Source organism: Lepidochelys kempii, chromosome 12 (genome assembly GCF_965140285.1).
Source record: "Lepidochelys kempii isolate rLepKem1 chromosome 12, rLepKem1.hap1, whole genome shotgun sequence".
Lineage (NCBI taxonomy): Eukaryota > Metazoa > Chordata > Testudines > Cheloniidae > Lepidochelys > Lepidochelys kempii.
The window spans coordinates 19,160,855-19,176,309 of NC_136391.1; the positions used below are offsets into that span (position 1 = coordinate 19,160,855).

Sequence of the window (15,455 nt, forward strand, 5' to 3'; positions counted from 1 at the left end):
GCTTCAATTTACTGTGATCACCTCAATAGATTGGTCTTTAATTCTACATCTGCAGTCCTCGTCTCTCAGGGACAGTGACAGGGTTAACAAAATGACTGGCCAGTGTTCATAAAACCAAGTATTTATTCAGAACAAAAGCATTACAGAGAAAACAATAAACAGCTTACATGCATGCTTACCAGATAATACTTGGCCGCTACATAGGACCGTGGTAGGTTTCGTAGTACTCCAGGTCCTCTCATGAGGTCTGTATCTCTTGTCACAGTCTCATGTCAGTGCTTGGATGCAGTGAGAGTAATCTCTCCATGTAGCCAGATAGTCACTTTATACTGTTTGTTTGCCCAGGTGACATCAATCAGATCAGTTCATGCAGTTTTCCCCAGGGTGGAGGTTTCTCTAGACTTGTTACAGGCCTACTGATTCGCATTAATTATCCCTGTCCCTGCCAAGTGATCTTAGTTCCTGCAGGAAACTCCTGTACCTCCCCCAGTGGAGCTAGAATATAATCCCTAGACCAAACAGATACATATTACATGTATAAAGTAGATACTATAGTCTTTGGATATTCCATGCATCTGTCATACTACTTATGTCATCTTTGCAACCTCAAATAAACAGCCCTTCTGCACAGTCACAGTGATTGGTGAACTCAAATTTCATGTTTGCTGAGGCTGTTTACTTCAGAGTATGTTGTAGGAAAGGTTAAAAGTCCTCATTGACCTAGGAGAAGCAGGGAGGCTACCACAACTGATAAGGACTGTGGGGAGATTAAGGTAGGACAGTGGAGAAGACAGGCGCAGAGATCTGCTAAAAGGATGGTGGCTGGTAGGTAATCATTCTAATAGGTCTGGTTAGGGTAGGGATTGTGGGCATGTTGATTTAAACTTTCCCTTTACATTTTAGTCGTTTACGCTTAACACAGTACTGCACTGTATTTGCTTCTCTCCAACCCCCCACCTCTTCCCCCGTTGCTTCCTGATTGCATAGTTCTGGTTCTAACTGAGGTGTGTGGTTGACCAGTCAGTCTGTAACTCTGTTCATAACTCTGATGTTCTACTGTAGTGCAGACTAGAACTGAATCTTCAGAGAAGAATGCACAGAATCAAGTTTTTCAATTCTTAGAGTCCCAAATACAAAGGGATGATTTAGAATAGTCAGACTGAACATTTTTAATAAAGGATAAGATGACACAGCTTGTTTTTCACATTTTCAGCTTCAATGGTGATTTAATTCCTGATGTCTTTGGTGTCACAAACGAGTCAGATAGGCCTCAGATACTGATAGGCAGGTAAGCTAAAATGTTTACTTATTTATTAGCATGTAACATGAATGTTTATATCAGTTGTTGGCACACCCAATTCTACTGTAAGTATAAGTGCATGAAATTTCCATGTTGAGCGGGTGGTGTATAGACATGGAGCTCTTGTGTTGGCCCTCTTCCTCTTGATATCTTAAGGAGCAATGTTCTGTGTACTCTGTGGCACACAGGATCTAATTTCTGTGCACTTCTGTGTAATAAACTAGAAATTCTGTGGCGGTTTCAAGAACCTAAAACTTGAGTAACGGTGGCTGGTATGAGAAAGTACATGGTGGTTTCTTGCAACTACACCTCTACCCCGATATAATGCTATCCTCCGGAGCCAAAAAATCTTACTGCGTTATAGGTGAAACCAAGTTATATCGAACTTGCTTTGATCCACTGGAGCGTGCAGCCCCTCCCCCCCGGAGTGCTGCTTTACCACATTATATCCAAATTTGTGTTCTATTGGTCACATTGTATCGGGGTAGAGGTGTATTATGGTGTACAGTGGTAATGAATTCAATTTCATTTATTTTTATTATGGTAGAACATAGATGCCAGAGTCTTTTTGATTGGTGCTGTGCAAATATGTAACAAAAACCTGTCATCTGTGTACACACTGAAGTCTATAACTTATATTTGGCCTAATACACTCCAAGATTCCATTCATGTAAATGCAAAAGTATGTCGGAAGATACCAGTGTGCTGTTCATTAGTGATTAGGGAACAGACATGAAAAATGTGTGCAATATTTTTCATGTGCTCAGATTGAGGCATAAAGTATGTATAGTTTTGACATACACAGAGGTACACTTGGCTGGTTCAGGGATTAATAGTAAAATATTGCCTAAAGATGAAATTAGTTCCTGATATTGTGTTGCCTAAAGCCTTTGGAACAAATTTTAACTGAGTGAATGCTGTTGGGGTTTTTGTTTACACCAATTACTGTTGGACTAAGTCTATAATTGTCTTGTTTTCTTTTCCTCCCTTCCACTTACTTGTTGGTTCCTTGTGGGAGTAGTCTCCTGTATAAGAATAGGCTGGGGCTCTCTGCACCTTCCGCCTACACTACAGCAAAGAGATCAAATGCACAATATGAAAATATTAAGTTTTTTCCATTTTTTATTGAATTTTAATTGCTTTTAAATATCCAGTACTAATTCCCGTGCAGTAATACCTTGTTGAATTTTAGCTTTTGAAATAGCTGTATTTAAGCAAGAGGCAATTTACAAGAGAACATTTACTTCCAAATTTGTAGGGGTTTTGTTTTGTTTTAAAAGCTTTATCTGACTCCTTTTTAAATACTGTTATGTGGGTGTGGTGATGTTGGGAGAATGTATGCATCAGAATTAAGTTAACTGTTCCATATTTATTCAGTTATGGTTTATATCTTCCTTTTCCTAATCTTATATATTTGCAGGGAAGACCACTTGACTTAATTACCCCAAGACTGTTCTTTAACCTTTTATATTTTTTTTTAGGGTTTTCTATAGCACCTATCATTATAGTATCTAATGTTCACCAAGTCAAATATGTCTGCATGGAGAAACTATTATGTGTAAGAGGGTATATGTCTAGGGTCTTGAATGGTAAGTATTTGGGGTGACTAGTCTCTTCTCCCCTTCTCCATGTTACCCTGGCTACACTCTATATTTAGTGTGCTAGTTCTATAAGAGCTATTGCAAGTATGTCTCAACCTGGGAATCACACCCCAAATACTTCAAGAAAACCAATAGTAAAGAACTGCATTATTTTTCTTTGGGAATTCAGATTAAAAACCCCAAGTTTCAAATGCAGACCTATCCTAAAAGAGCAGAGATCTATCAAGGAAGAGAGATGCATTTTTCCTCAGGATTAGAGCAGCAATGAGAAAATAAAAGTCCTTTTCTGTATTTCTCTAACTGCAAACTTATAGTTGGGTGTCTGGTGGTTAGAATTTCAAGAACAGTGGAACAGAATATGAATCTCTTCAACAAAAAGCTGGTTTCAGTATAAGACTTGCTAGTGAATACTGGAATAAAAATTTAAACTTTATCTGGGATTTCTGGTTATACCCTGAGCAAAGGACTTTCTTGGTGATTAGAAGATGTTGTAGACATGGCTAATATAGCAAAAGCAGGATAAAAGCACATGCATCCCCATCAGATAGTAGAGACAGTTTAAAAAAATAAAATGCCTATAGGGAAAATGAGAATGAGAGGTTAGCTAAGAAAACTAATAGTAAAGAACTGTTTTTTCTTTTTCTTTGGGAATTTAGATCAAAAACCTGTTTGACACAGTATGCTCTCAGTTACTTTAAACATGGTCCTGGTTCTGCAGCTTAACAAGTTGGAGGAGCAGCTCAAAGACCGTTCACCCTTCCAAAGTGCTAGTTTATGAATCCTACCTGGCGAAGAAAAGGATCACTTCAGCTAGTAATACCTACTATGACTGGGACTTACCTGGGACATAAATTCGAGTCATTCTGGGTTACTAGCATAATCCTTCCATGAACAACTGTTAAGCAGGGTATATAGAGCCTACACTTCATGTTCTTTATGAAATTATATGTGGAAAGTATTCTGGTTTCTAGATAGAGGAACTTCATTGAAGACAGAAAGTCTGAAGTCTGTATAGAATAGGGATCTCTATAATAGGCAACTAGGCCCAAACTCAGAATTTACACTTTTGCCTTTTACAAGAGTATGGTACAAATTGGGAAGATAGCAGAACTGGATTTTAAGGAGAGAATTGAAGGAGGAAAGAGAAGCTACATGGCCTATGTGATCAGGGAATTTATTCTGAGGTTAGGGGACAGCATGCATGGGGACCAAGGTGATTATTGGAGGTGAACGTGAAGGAACTGTGAAGATAAAAAGCAGCTGCTTGTAGGTCATGACCAGGAAAACTTGGAGATGATCAAAGATGTAGGTAGAGGCAAAATTATATAGAGCTTAGAAGGTAGGGCAAAGTTTTTGAATTGGAAGCAGAAAGAGAGAAGTTAACGAAAGGAGGGGTTAGAGTTGGCTGAACAATGTGACTTTCGGTTGTGACTGGAGAGGTACTCGGGAGAGATGCAGCACAGAGAAGGCTTGAGTAATGTAACTTGTTTCATATTTACATCAGATTCGTTTTGCACATCATTCATACTCAGATCAGATTCATTTTGTACTTACTTTCAGTTTTTAAAATCCATAATTACTTAGTTTATAACTTGCAACAAGGTATAAAACCAACAACTTTTGGGTAATGAACTTCACAAATTTAAAAATAATTAACGATAAGTGCATTAAAATTCTCTAGCCGGTCCTACACTTAACTTCAATGAGTTGAGCTCATCAAAGTTTTATGCACATAAAAGTTTCATGCTTCAGTACTTTGACTGGTTGGCGATCTAAGCTAATGTTCTTTTTGCGTGGTCCATACTGCTCCTTGTAACTTGCAAAACTCTTAACATCCAGAGTTCCTGGATAACCCAAATTAGCTCTGGTTCTCACTTCTACTTCTCTTCTGTAGGATTCCTGAGCTCTGCAGAAGGTGGGGGAGTATCAAAAGTTGTGCAGCAGAAAAGCAGCAGAGACAGCCCACTGTTGTGGGGGGCTCAGGATTTCCTCAGGAGAGGGTTATATATATGCTGCTTTTCTTCTGTGGACCTTAGTCCATCATGGTTTTCTTTGTGAATTCTTTTGAGCTCAGCACATGAAGCTTTCTATGTGAATTGCTAGCAGCCTGGTACATGGGAAAAATACCCAACCCATTGTATATATTCTTTTTTTCTTTTCTTTTGAAGTTTTGTGGACTTTCTTAATTTACAGAGAATACTACAGTAACAAAACAGTCCCACGTGTTTAAAACTGTGGAATTGACCTGACCAGCTAAAGTAATTTATATAAACATTCTAGTACATTTAAATATGAAATATTTAGTTTGTACCCAACAATTTAATTTAAAGTTTTAATTTTCTAAAGAGAATTTACCTGACTGTGCAATTGATATTGCATGATTATGTATAAAGTTTATTTAGTTTGGGTGTAACTCAGTAAAATGAAAAATTTAACACGTTGCCTTCACAAAGGTTGAGGGGAATACCTGTTGAACAACAAGGCTTAACCTATTTGGAAAATCAAGCTGTATTCTCTGCCTATTATATTGCTACCCTGTACAGATACAGACAACATACATCACCTACTATACATTACCAGTGGAGGAAAAGAAATAACTGCTAAACAAGAGTCTAGAATCAGAACATCGATAGCAATGTGGTTCATGAAAGTAGAAATGAACACATCTCACTTTCACAGCTATATTAACTCTGAAAACAATTCAAAATCCTTTTAAAAAGAAAAATGGCCGACACACCCAAGCAGAAAAATTCAAACTTGGTTCCCTCTACAAATAGTAATGTGAGTACTTAGCTTTAGGCACCTATGTACTAATATGTGCATCTTTAGGTCTGATCTTCTGATGTACTGAGTTCTTTCAATTCCTGTCAATTTCATTAGGCATTTAGGACACAGGCTCCTAGATCAGTTGTGCATTACATCATTTCACTGGAACAGCCCCCTCTTTCTGTTCACACCTCTGTTTTTTAGTAGTGTCTGCTTAAATTAAATCACAAGTAATGAATAGCAGTTTTGAGTCTCAGAACGCACTGTTTTTTCAGCTTTTAACTGGAACGTTGTAGTATTATCTAACATCTGATTATTTAGTAGTTTGTATTAATATGAAAATGTACAATGATATTTGCTGCATAGTAAATCCAGATGTAGTTAGTCTCTGACAGCTGTTTGGGGTTTTTTTGTGTATATAATCAACACTGATGCTCATCACTTTAAAAGAAATGGTTTGTTGTGAAGTGTTTTGAATTTCCCTGGGGCATTTTTTAGCTGTTGTGTTAAGAGAAGCCCAATAGAACTAGAGAAGTCAATCAGATTATACCTGTTTCCATAGAAACCGTACATCAGCATTTCTAACTTTCCATCTTCCTGGACCTTAAGCAATGTATAATTAAATAATTTTTTTATTCTTGATATTAGTCTGATATGTTGTTGTCCAAGATAGATAGTAAGAGGTTTTAGCAAATGTGTAACCCATTTACTCAAAATGTAATCATTGCTAGTAGCATCATTTTAATATCATTCTCAATAAGAGCATTTCCTTTTAGTACAGGGTTATTTGAAGATTTCTAGATCTTTTTTGATAAACAAAGAATTACAGTATAGGACTGGAAACAATATTGTGATTATTTTTAAATCCTGCAAATGTATAATTGGAAGTCTTTATGCCCTTCTAAAAGAGAGTTTTTTGACCATTAATCTCAGCTTGAATTTTATCAAGTTGACTTTTATTTAAATCTGAGATTTATGGAACAAAGCCTGCAAATTCCCCCAAGGGTGTTCATGACAGTAAGTGTAACCTTGCAGTGATTATATTGGAAGATTTTATCAGCTTTGTAGGAGAACAGCACAGTTAATATTCTGTGAAGAAATATTTATAACAGCACCTTGGTACAAAGAAATAGATTAATAGTTCAAAAGAAGGTTGAATGTTATAGGTCAGAATATAATCTGTTTGATAATGTTTGGAAAATATAGCTTTATTTTATTTCCTTACAAAACCAATGTTTAGTTTTTAATGGAAAAAGTTTAGGCTTGTCATGGAGATTTCAACAGTTCTCCATTTTCTTAATTGTTTTATAGTTCTCTAGAAGTAAATGTTCTGGAATATAATTTCAGTAGATCTGTTTTTAATTGCACAGGATGGTTTTTTCTGTGTTTTGTTTCAAAGTTTCATAGTTAAATCTTAAATCTATGGAAGATACACTTTGGATACTGATATTTGCTGATCTTAACCCTTACAACTACAGACAATGAGAACTATTTTGGGTGTTGGGGAAAACCTAATTAGAGCTATGTTTGAAATAACTGAATCACTACTAACACCCATCATGTAGTGTCTGATTAACATTGAGTTGGATTTTTACCAAATGTAATAGTTAAGACTTCTGCATATGAAAAATAACGTCTTATTCAAACACTGTCCTTTGAAAGGCTTGCCATGCTGGAACCTGAAAGCTTGGAAATATTTGTGGATATTTGTTTGATTGAAAAACATGAACCAGGATGGTGATGTGAGCATTTTAATAAGAGCTTGGAAATAAGCCTGCCTAATTAAACAAACTGCAGCATGAAAGAGCAGAAATGTAGCGAAGAGCAGCTATTCACGGTGAATTAAGGCAGCTATTTTCTATGATCACCTACAGTACAATCTTCAGACAGTTCCATATTAAATACAATTCATATAATCACAGACGTGTTTTTTCTAGTTCTGTTAAATTATGTCTTTGTAGTTTCCACTTGAAAGAAGTATGATCCATGGATAGAAAAGTTTAGTTTTCTGAAGATGGACATGAACAACATGTTTTAATCAAAAACTACTGTAGACAGGGCTTGGTTTTTCTCCCTTTTTATTACACTAATGTGAGCTCAAAGGAGAGCAGGTCACCTTTGCTCTGAATTGTAACTTACCCCCAGAATAGCTTTACAAATATTAAGTCTTTATAGATTGAAGAAGATAGGTGGAGCTGGGAAATGATTTGGAAACCCACTTGAGTGGAACAATGGTTCTGTCTCTCTCATTCAAAGGTAGACTCTTTTAGATAACAAAAAATGAGTCATGCCTGTGGAAAGTAGCAATAAAGAAAGCAACAAATGAAGAGCTTTAAAAGCTAAAACTGCCAGTGTTCTGTATTCACTTTAAATATGGTCCTTATATTATCTGAGTTAGGCGTATGCTGCTTCTTGCAACTCAGTTCTCATTGCTAGATTGTGTCCAGACTTATTTAGAAGTGTAGTATTTATTCATTGAAGAGGAAAAAAGGACAAGACATATGAGGAATGTGGCCTAACTAGGCTGCAACTTCACTAACTTAAGTTGCAGCCTAGGGAAATTATCAGGCAATGACTCTGCTGCATACCTTCTTCCTGTAATCTGCACCATCTGAGGGCTTGTCTGCACTCAGCAATTTACAGTGCTGCAGCTTTCTTGCTGAGGGATGTGAAAAAACACCTGCCCTGAGCGCAGCAAGTTTCAGCGCTGTAAAGTGCCAGTGTAAACAGTGCACCTGCCCTCTGCCGTGACTACACAAACCATGTTAAAGTGCTGCCGCGGCAACACTGTAGCATTGCCAGTGTAGACGAGCCCTTAGTCAGGGCTGCTACCATTCTTGCGGTCTCCAGACCTTTAACCTGGTTCCAGCAACACTGTTGTGATTCCACTACCCTCCCCTCAGACAAGGGTTGAGGATATGTTGTGGGTGGGAATGGCTGGCTCCTTGCTGTACCAGCCATGAAGAGCCCCATCTCTTTTTTTACCACCATCTTTAGTAAATGTCCTCCCCTAATTCTTATTTCAGTTCCAGTTCATCAGTGAACTGAATCTCACATGCACTGGACATCTGTTGAGCTGCAAAAACATGACCACCTTACTACCTAAACTGCCCGCTGGGTCTGTGGCCTGCTGACAGGAAGGTGAAAAAAATCCACATCTCCCAGGCCAATCTGGTAGTCAGGAGAAAAAGTTTTTCTCAGCTCCAAAAATGTGGCCAGCAGGGTCCAGAAATATGCTCCTACCCTAATTTGAAGGGAAGGACCAGGAAGGCTGTTACTGCCAGACACAGGATTACACTTGGGCAGTGGAAAGGGTTTATAAGCCCTCCCTTTGGATAAACCAGTAGACCGTCTACAACACCCTTCTTTCCAGCCAAGAAGTCCCACTACCTGCTTCTCCCAAGTTTATGAGGAGTCTGTGCACGCATTAGGGGGGTGAGGTATAAACAGGGAAGGCAAGTCTTAAAAGATCCCATGGGAATTCCTTCCCCTGCTGCCCCTGACAAAGCCTTCACTTCTGGGCTGGGTGCAGCTGTTTAATTTCCTGCAATTCTTGCACTCTCTTAAATACCACCCCTCCCCAAATCCTCTTTGTGGATGCATATTAGCACTCAACCATAACCTGTAGCACTTTGTAGCACTGCATGCAATCAGCACTCAACCATAACCTGTAGTCCCATCTCCAAAATAGGAATTGTAAGAAGATTGAAATTTCTGCACTAGATTTTGGAGTTGGAGGCCTCAAGAAGCCTTAGAACTACTCTGTACCTTTCCACACCTTAACAAGACAAGTCTCCCTGTGAAATTCAGTTGTGCTGCCCCAAGCCAGAGCTCCTTTTTTGTCTTGCTGACTGTCATAATGAAGCCCTGCTGCTTTTATTGCACCAAACAATGGTTTAAAAAGATAGAAGATAATGCTAACAGCAATGAAAAATCACTTGGAGATGCACTGGTGATTTGAAAATAATGGTGCAGTTCATAGGCGCTGATTCCATGGGTGCTCCGGGGCTGGAACACCCATGGGGGAGAAAATGGTGGGTGCTGAGTACCCACAGGCAGCCCTTCTATCAGCACCTCCCCCTCCTCCCCCCACCACCTCCTGCCCGCCTGCGTCCTGCCCATCGCGATTAGCTGTTCCGTGGCGTTTGGAAGCTGTGGGCAAGAGGAACGAGGATGCGTCACACTCAGGCAGAATGGGGCAGGAAGAGGCTGGGTTGGGGTGGAGCAGGGGTGGGAAGAGGTGGTGTGGGGCTTTGGGGGCAAGGGGTGGCGTGGCGGTGGGGCCTGGGGCAGAGCTGGGGGTTGAGAATCCCCTGGCACAATAGAAAGTTGGCGTCTGTGGTGCAGTTTACAGGCCCAGTGCGGCATCACACAACGTTATCTTATATAAGTAACAATGACCATTCCCTGGATGTGAATGCTATAGAAAACTATTAAATGACTTTATAAAGACAAACACACTTTTCTTAAAATACAGTAATTAAAGTTGTTTAACACATTCTCAGTCGTCAAAATCTAAATTGTGTATAAAATATAGAATACACTTCAAATTCAGTATTTGACTAAGTGAAATGCGTGTAGCTTTTTGAACTCCCTAATGATTAATTTTACCCAACGCCTGTTAGCTAGAAGTTGATAAAGATTTGGGGGCTGGAAAATACCAGTAAAATGCCCCAGTTGTGAAAAGAGGAGGGTACTGGTGAGGCTGCCAGGTGATGTTCCAGCGTCTATGTGTAGAGTAGTCAATAGAAGTCAGATGGACTCTTTGCCCAAATTTAGTCTTTTGCTCAGAAACGCAACAAAGCTGTCTCAGGTAGCAGGCTATGATGCTGAGGGTTGTCGTAAACCTTTTTGGTCACATTCCCAAAAGTATAGCAGCATGAGACAGAAGAGAGTGCTTTTATCGAGTGCACCAACGTCTATGTTGATTCCATGCAGCAAGCTCATTGAGATGGGGAAACTCCATTTGCAGCACACGTTTCCCTCCTCTGCACCAAGGAGAAAAGTAGGAACCACGTCATAAGGCAATGCCTGGCTTGGTACTGTGTTCGTTTCTGTGGTTTCTGTGGAAGATACCTCTGGAATCTGGGGTAGGCTACAGTAGATTCCTATTCCCTGGTTTCATGTTTCTCTGTATTGGTGCTTGAGCATTAGTTTCCCCTGACACTGAATGCTGTGGGATTCTGTATTGAGTGCCCCTTTAGTTGATATGGGCAAAACAACATAAAACTGTAAAATCAACCTGAAGAGGTAGCTATTCAAATATGCAGCTAATCTGAACCAACGAAATGGGACAAGGGCTAATCCAGTTGCCCTTGAGGAAGTCATCCCATGATGGATGAAAGGAATCAGTGCTAAATTCATACTAAGAGTAAGGAATAGTAAACAAAGTGGTGGCCACAAAACAGGCAACATCAAGCCTGCCAAATACCTGAGATTTGTATTGCGTCCTGAAAGTAGCCAATAAAGACCTCCAAATGGCTATTCTAGGAAGAGCTGGATTTAGGGACAGGTGACTGCCTGGGGTGCCGGGTTTGAGGTTTTTGTTTTTGTTGTACAGATCCTAGCGTGCAAATAATTTTACAACAGATAAACCTTACCAAAGAAAGCCCACTTCTGACTGAACCTAGGGATTACAAGCAGACCCCCTTCTGACTAATAGTAACTGCATTACAGTCTGTTTGTAACTTGTAAAATTTCAAAATTGTTTTGGTTCTTCCCCTTTGAACTATTGTATCAAGTGAAGGAGATACTTTTTCATTGTCTGAGAAATATTCTGATACTGTACCTTGTTCTGACTTGATATGGTGCTATGGTGATTTATGGTTCATACTTTGGGTAACTTATAACTAACTGCACAGCTTGAATTTCAGACTGGACTGTTGTGACAGATTATTTTATGCTTTCCCAGATCTGTATTCCCATTAATTTTAGTTTGTGCACTTTGTTGCAGCCTGAGTATTTCTTTACCTATTTTCCTAACACATTACTTAGGTAACTAGAGTGGTTCCTGCACATTCATTTTTCTATAACTTAAAATACTGTGTTTCAGCAACTTAACAAATGGCCCTTTCTTCCAGGCAGATATGTTGGGCCAAAGTCATCCCCGTGTATTTTTTTTTTTTAATGTAGGATCTCAATAAATCCTTCTCTTTAAAATGATTGCAAGGGTAAACGTAGGCATATGAGAGAGAAAGGGGTGAAAATGGAACAAAGGAGGGGACTAATATTGCCTTAGTCTCTTTGAATAATAGTTCCAATAATTAAATGTAAAATTAGTTGAAAGCCAGTCCAGTAAGCTAACCCTTGTTCCTGAAACCTCTTAATCCACTGTAACATAACTATACAAAAATCTGTTAAAAGAATGTTAAAGTTGACAAGTCAGGCATTCAAAATTAGGAAGTAATAGAATTAAGCTTGTTCATGTGTCTGTTGTTAACATTAACTCCATTATTTGGCAGCAGTAGTAGGGGTTATGTAACTTCACCAGTGGGTTAACTATGCGGAAGTGGCCCCATTTTATAGACATCATAACCAAGCATAATGATGTGACAGATTCTGTCTAGCATGTGAAGTGAATGAGACTTGGGTTCCTCATTGGAGAACCAGGTTATCTTCACAGCTTCTGCAAGAAGTGACCTTGTGCAACTTATATTTTGTCTGTAAAATGGGGTAGAGTTGGGAGAGACGTAATACTTGCGTTCCTCAGAGGACAGTGATATGGGAACTTGCTCAATGAGTGTGTCTTGTATAGTGCACAGAATTATTATAACCAGTTGGTTGAAAAGACGACGTTCAACTCATGGTGCACCTTTCCCTGAGGATCAGGGAAGGAGGATCAGTTTTATTTGTGTACCATTGTGTGGCCACTGCAGAGCAAGGGCAGATGCACAGTTCAGTTGGAGCGTTCAATAAATGAAGTGTGCAAGCTACTAACAAGTGCTGCTGTGCAAGTAGTGGTTTTCTGCAACTTATACTACTTATTTTTCACTAGACTTGTTCTCAAACAGTTCTCTGAACTCTTTTGCTAAAATTTTAAAATTAGAAACCTGAGGCAGAGACTGAGCATGGAAAACTTCAGCCCAAACAGTTAATGCATGTCAGTTATAAGCAATTATATAAGGATGTCATAATGAAAAATGTTATACAACTTTGATATGTCACTATTCTGTCTATGACTATCAATTAAACTACCAATTAAATACAGCTTCTTATTTGCTTTACACTTTGGCTTTTTTTTGTCTAACTGTGATAGTGAGAGGCTTTCTAATTATGAAAAAAATAGATATTTTTTCAACGGCGCATTGAATAGATTTCAAATAAGAGCACCATATTCTTGTAATGTTTGGAGGCATAATTATACTTTTACAGCCCCATTTCACATGAGACTCTTAAAACAGTTGATAAAAGTTAGTTAAACCTCTCAACGCTGCTGGCAGGTAGCTAGTTAGGGATTATCCCTATTTTACAAATGAAACTGCAGAACATAGAGGTTGTGACTTGACCAAGATCACCAAGGAAATCTGACAGATCTTGGACAAAAACACAGATCTCCTTATTTGCTGTGGTTTCATCATTCATAGTTGTAAAATACTATTTGACTCTCTCTTTTATGAAATGTTGCATTAGGGTTAATGTAACATGGTCATAATTCAATTTGAGAATTTTTAAAATAAATGAACATTGTAATTTGCAAACCTACTTATTTTGAAATCAGTGACTCTTCAGTTGTACCCAAGGCTTCCTGGTAATGAACTCCATTCCATTTCTTGTTATGGATTCTCATGCAGGGTACTCTTAACGGCCTCAGAATAATTTTAATATGTCAGTACCCAGATACTATAGTACCTGTCTGGTCTATTGCTTAATGAGATTATATTACTTATACTGTGAAAACTCAGTTTTTTAGCAAAACAAATGTGCTTAAACATAAGAGGCACAAACTACTTTTGTCAGCATGTTTATTTCTGGTTTTGTTGATCTTTTGAAATGCCACCAAGGTAAAGACTTCACAAAATAATTTGATTAAAACAGGTTATGAAAGCAAAGCAAGTTTTGTTTGTTTTGATTTGAAATATGGTAAGACTTCTGAAATTATGCTCCATTTCCTTTGGGTGTTTGTAATTCTTCGTTAAGTCTGAATCAAGTTAGTTTAAATAGCCAGGTATTACAAGAAACAAGGTTAAAAGTACCCAAGGTAAGCCATTGTATTGACAGTATTTTAGGTAAATATTGTCAAGAATTTCTCAATATATTAGGAAACCTATAAAAAACCTGAATATTAGTGAAATTTTGCTACAAAAAGCTAGAACTGTGTATTTCAAAATCTTTTAAAGAGTGGTATCAAGGTTGACAAGTCCTAAATCGTAAACACATAAGAATAGCTTTGTTTTCTTTGTCACCCAGGAATTTATCATGGCATCCTGCATTGGACACTAAGAATAAAATGTACATACCGCACTCTCATGCTTTTATAGATTTGAATAGAGACTTCACTGCAGGTGAGTCACAAATATTGTAATGTTTTATTTAATTGCCATAAAGATACTAATCTTGCTTTTAAAAAACAGATCTATTGCATTCAATAATAATAAACAGTAGATTTCTGAGCTGTCAGACAGGAAAGAACAATTACATGATAAAAGGAATGTAATAGACTACAGTATATTCAATTTAATGGATGCCTTATTAATATTATTTCTTTTTAAAGTAACTCGTTACTTGTAATTTACTTTTCTTTACAACTATTATATTATTGATAGCAAGTTTAAATACATTCCAGAAAGTGTCGGTGGTTCAAAAACGTGTTTTTACAAAGCTTTATAGGTTTTTGAATGCAAGGTACTAACTTCTGTAAATTAAATGGCTCAGTTTTTTTCAAAATGTCTGCCAAATTGAATAAGGGTAGTAAAAGCTTTTAGAAAAGATGTCTCCCAACCAGCACACCTTTCGTCCTTTCTTTCGTCCATCTTTCCGCTTTAACAAAATGTTGCAACTACAGCTAACTCGAGATGATTTAGTGGCCACTGTTAAAACCACATTTCTTACTCTCCAGTGGTTCTGTCGGTGCTCCTTGTAACTGTGAATACTTGGTTAAAGGTGCCCACTGTCATGGGAAGTTAAAGAGAAACAGTGTCTCTAGTTTGTTTTCTGCAGATAGCTGAAATGTTAGTTCCCCTTGCCACCACCTTCATTGTCACCATCTTGGACAAAAAATAACTTTTTTTGCATTTTAAAAAAGGGAAACTTGAATGTAATCACATCTCTCATGAGATTGGAACCCCTTAACCCACATAAATTTTTAATATAGACATAACGAGATCTGTGATTTGTGAATATGACTGTACACTTCAAGTATGTTGTCAAGTACCAGGTGTAAAATCTTGAGTAGTTAACTGCCTCTGTTGTGGGCTTTCCCTTATCTTGATACTTGAAATATTGATGCTTATGCTTATTTTCATTGCTTAGGGTACCGGATTTAAATGTGACTTGGTGCACAAGGGTTCTATTAACATCTCTTTATCCGTTCCATTTTATATTCTCTATATTGGAGTGTGTTCTACCACTGATGCATGGGCGATTACATGTGAAACTCTCATTTACATTATCTTCTACATAATTCCTCCATTTCTGAATAGAGAATCTTATAATCAACTTAAATTTTAGTGTTTTACAAATGCATATATTATACATAACTTGTCTCAGCTTTACAAATTGTACAGTGTTTTGTATGAGTTTAAATGTAAAATTTAGCTTTAGGTCACCATAATGAGTACATTGTGTAGTAC

At 37.9% G+C, this 15,455-nt stretch overlaps 1 protein-coding gene across 1 annotated transcript in view; it reads left to right on the forward strand.

The window, feature by feature from the left end:
- The window catches only part of ITFG1 (integrin alpha FG-GAP repeat containing 1), a 212,439-nt gene that overhangs the window by 12,614 nt on the left and 184,370 nt on the right, over nt 1–15,455 (forward strand). Inside the window, exons 5-6 of the mRNA XM_073307742.2 lie at nt 1,214–1,288; nt 14,074–14,168. Of these exons, the coding sequence (XP_073163843.1) occupies nt 1,214–1,288; nt 14,074–14,168 (170 nt within the window). The remainder of the gene's footprint in view (nt 1–1,213; nt 1,289–14,073; nt 14,169–15,455) is intronic.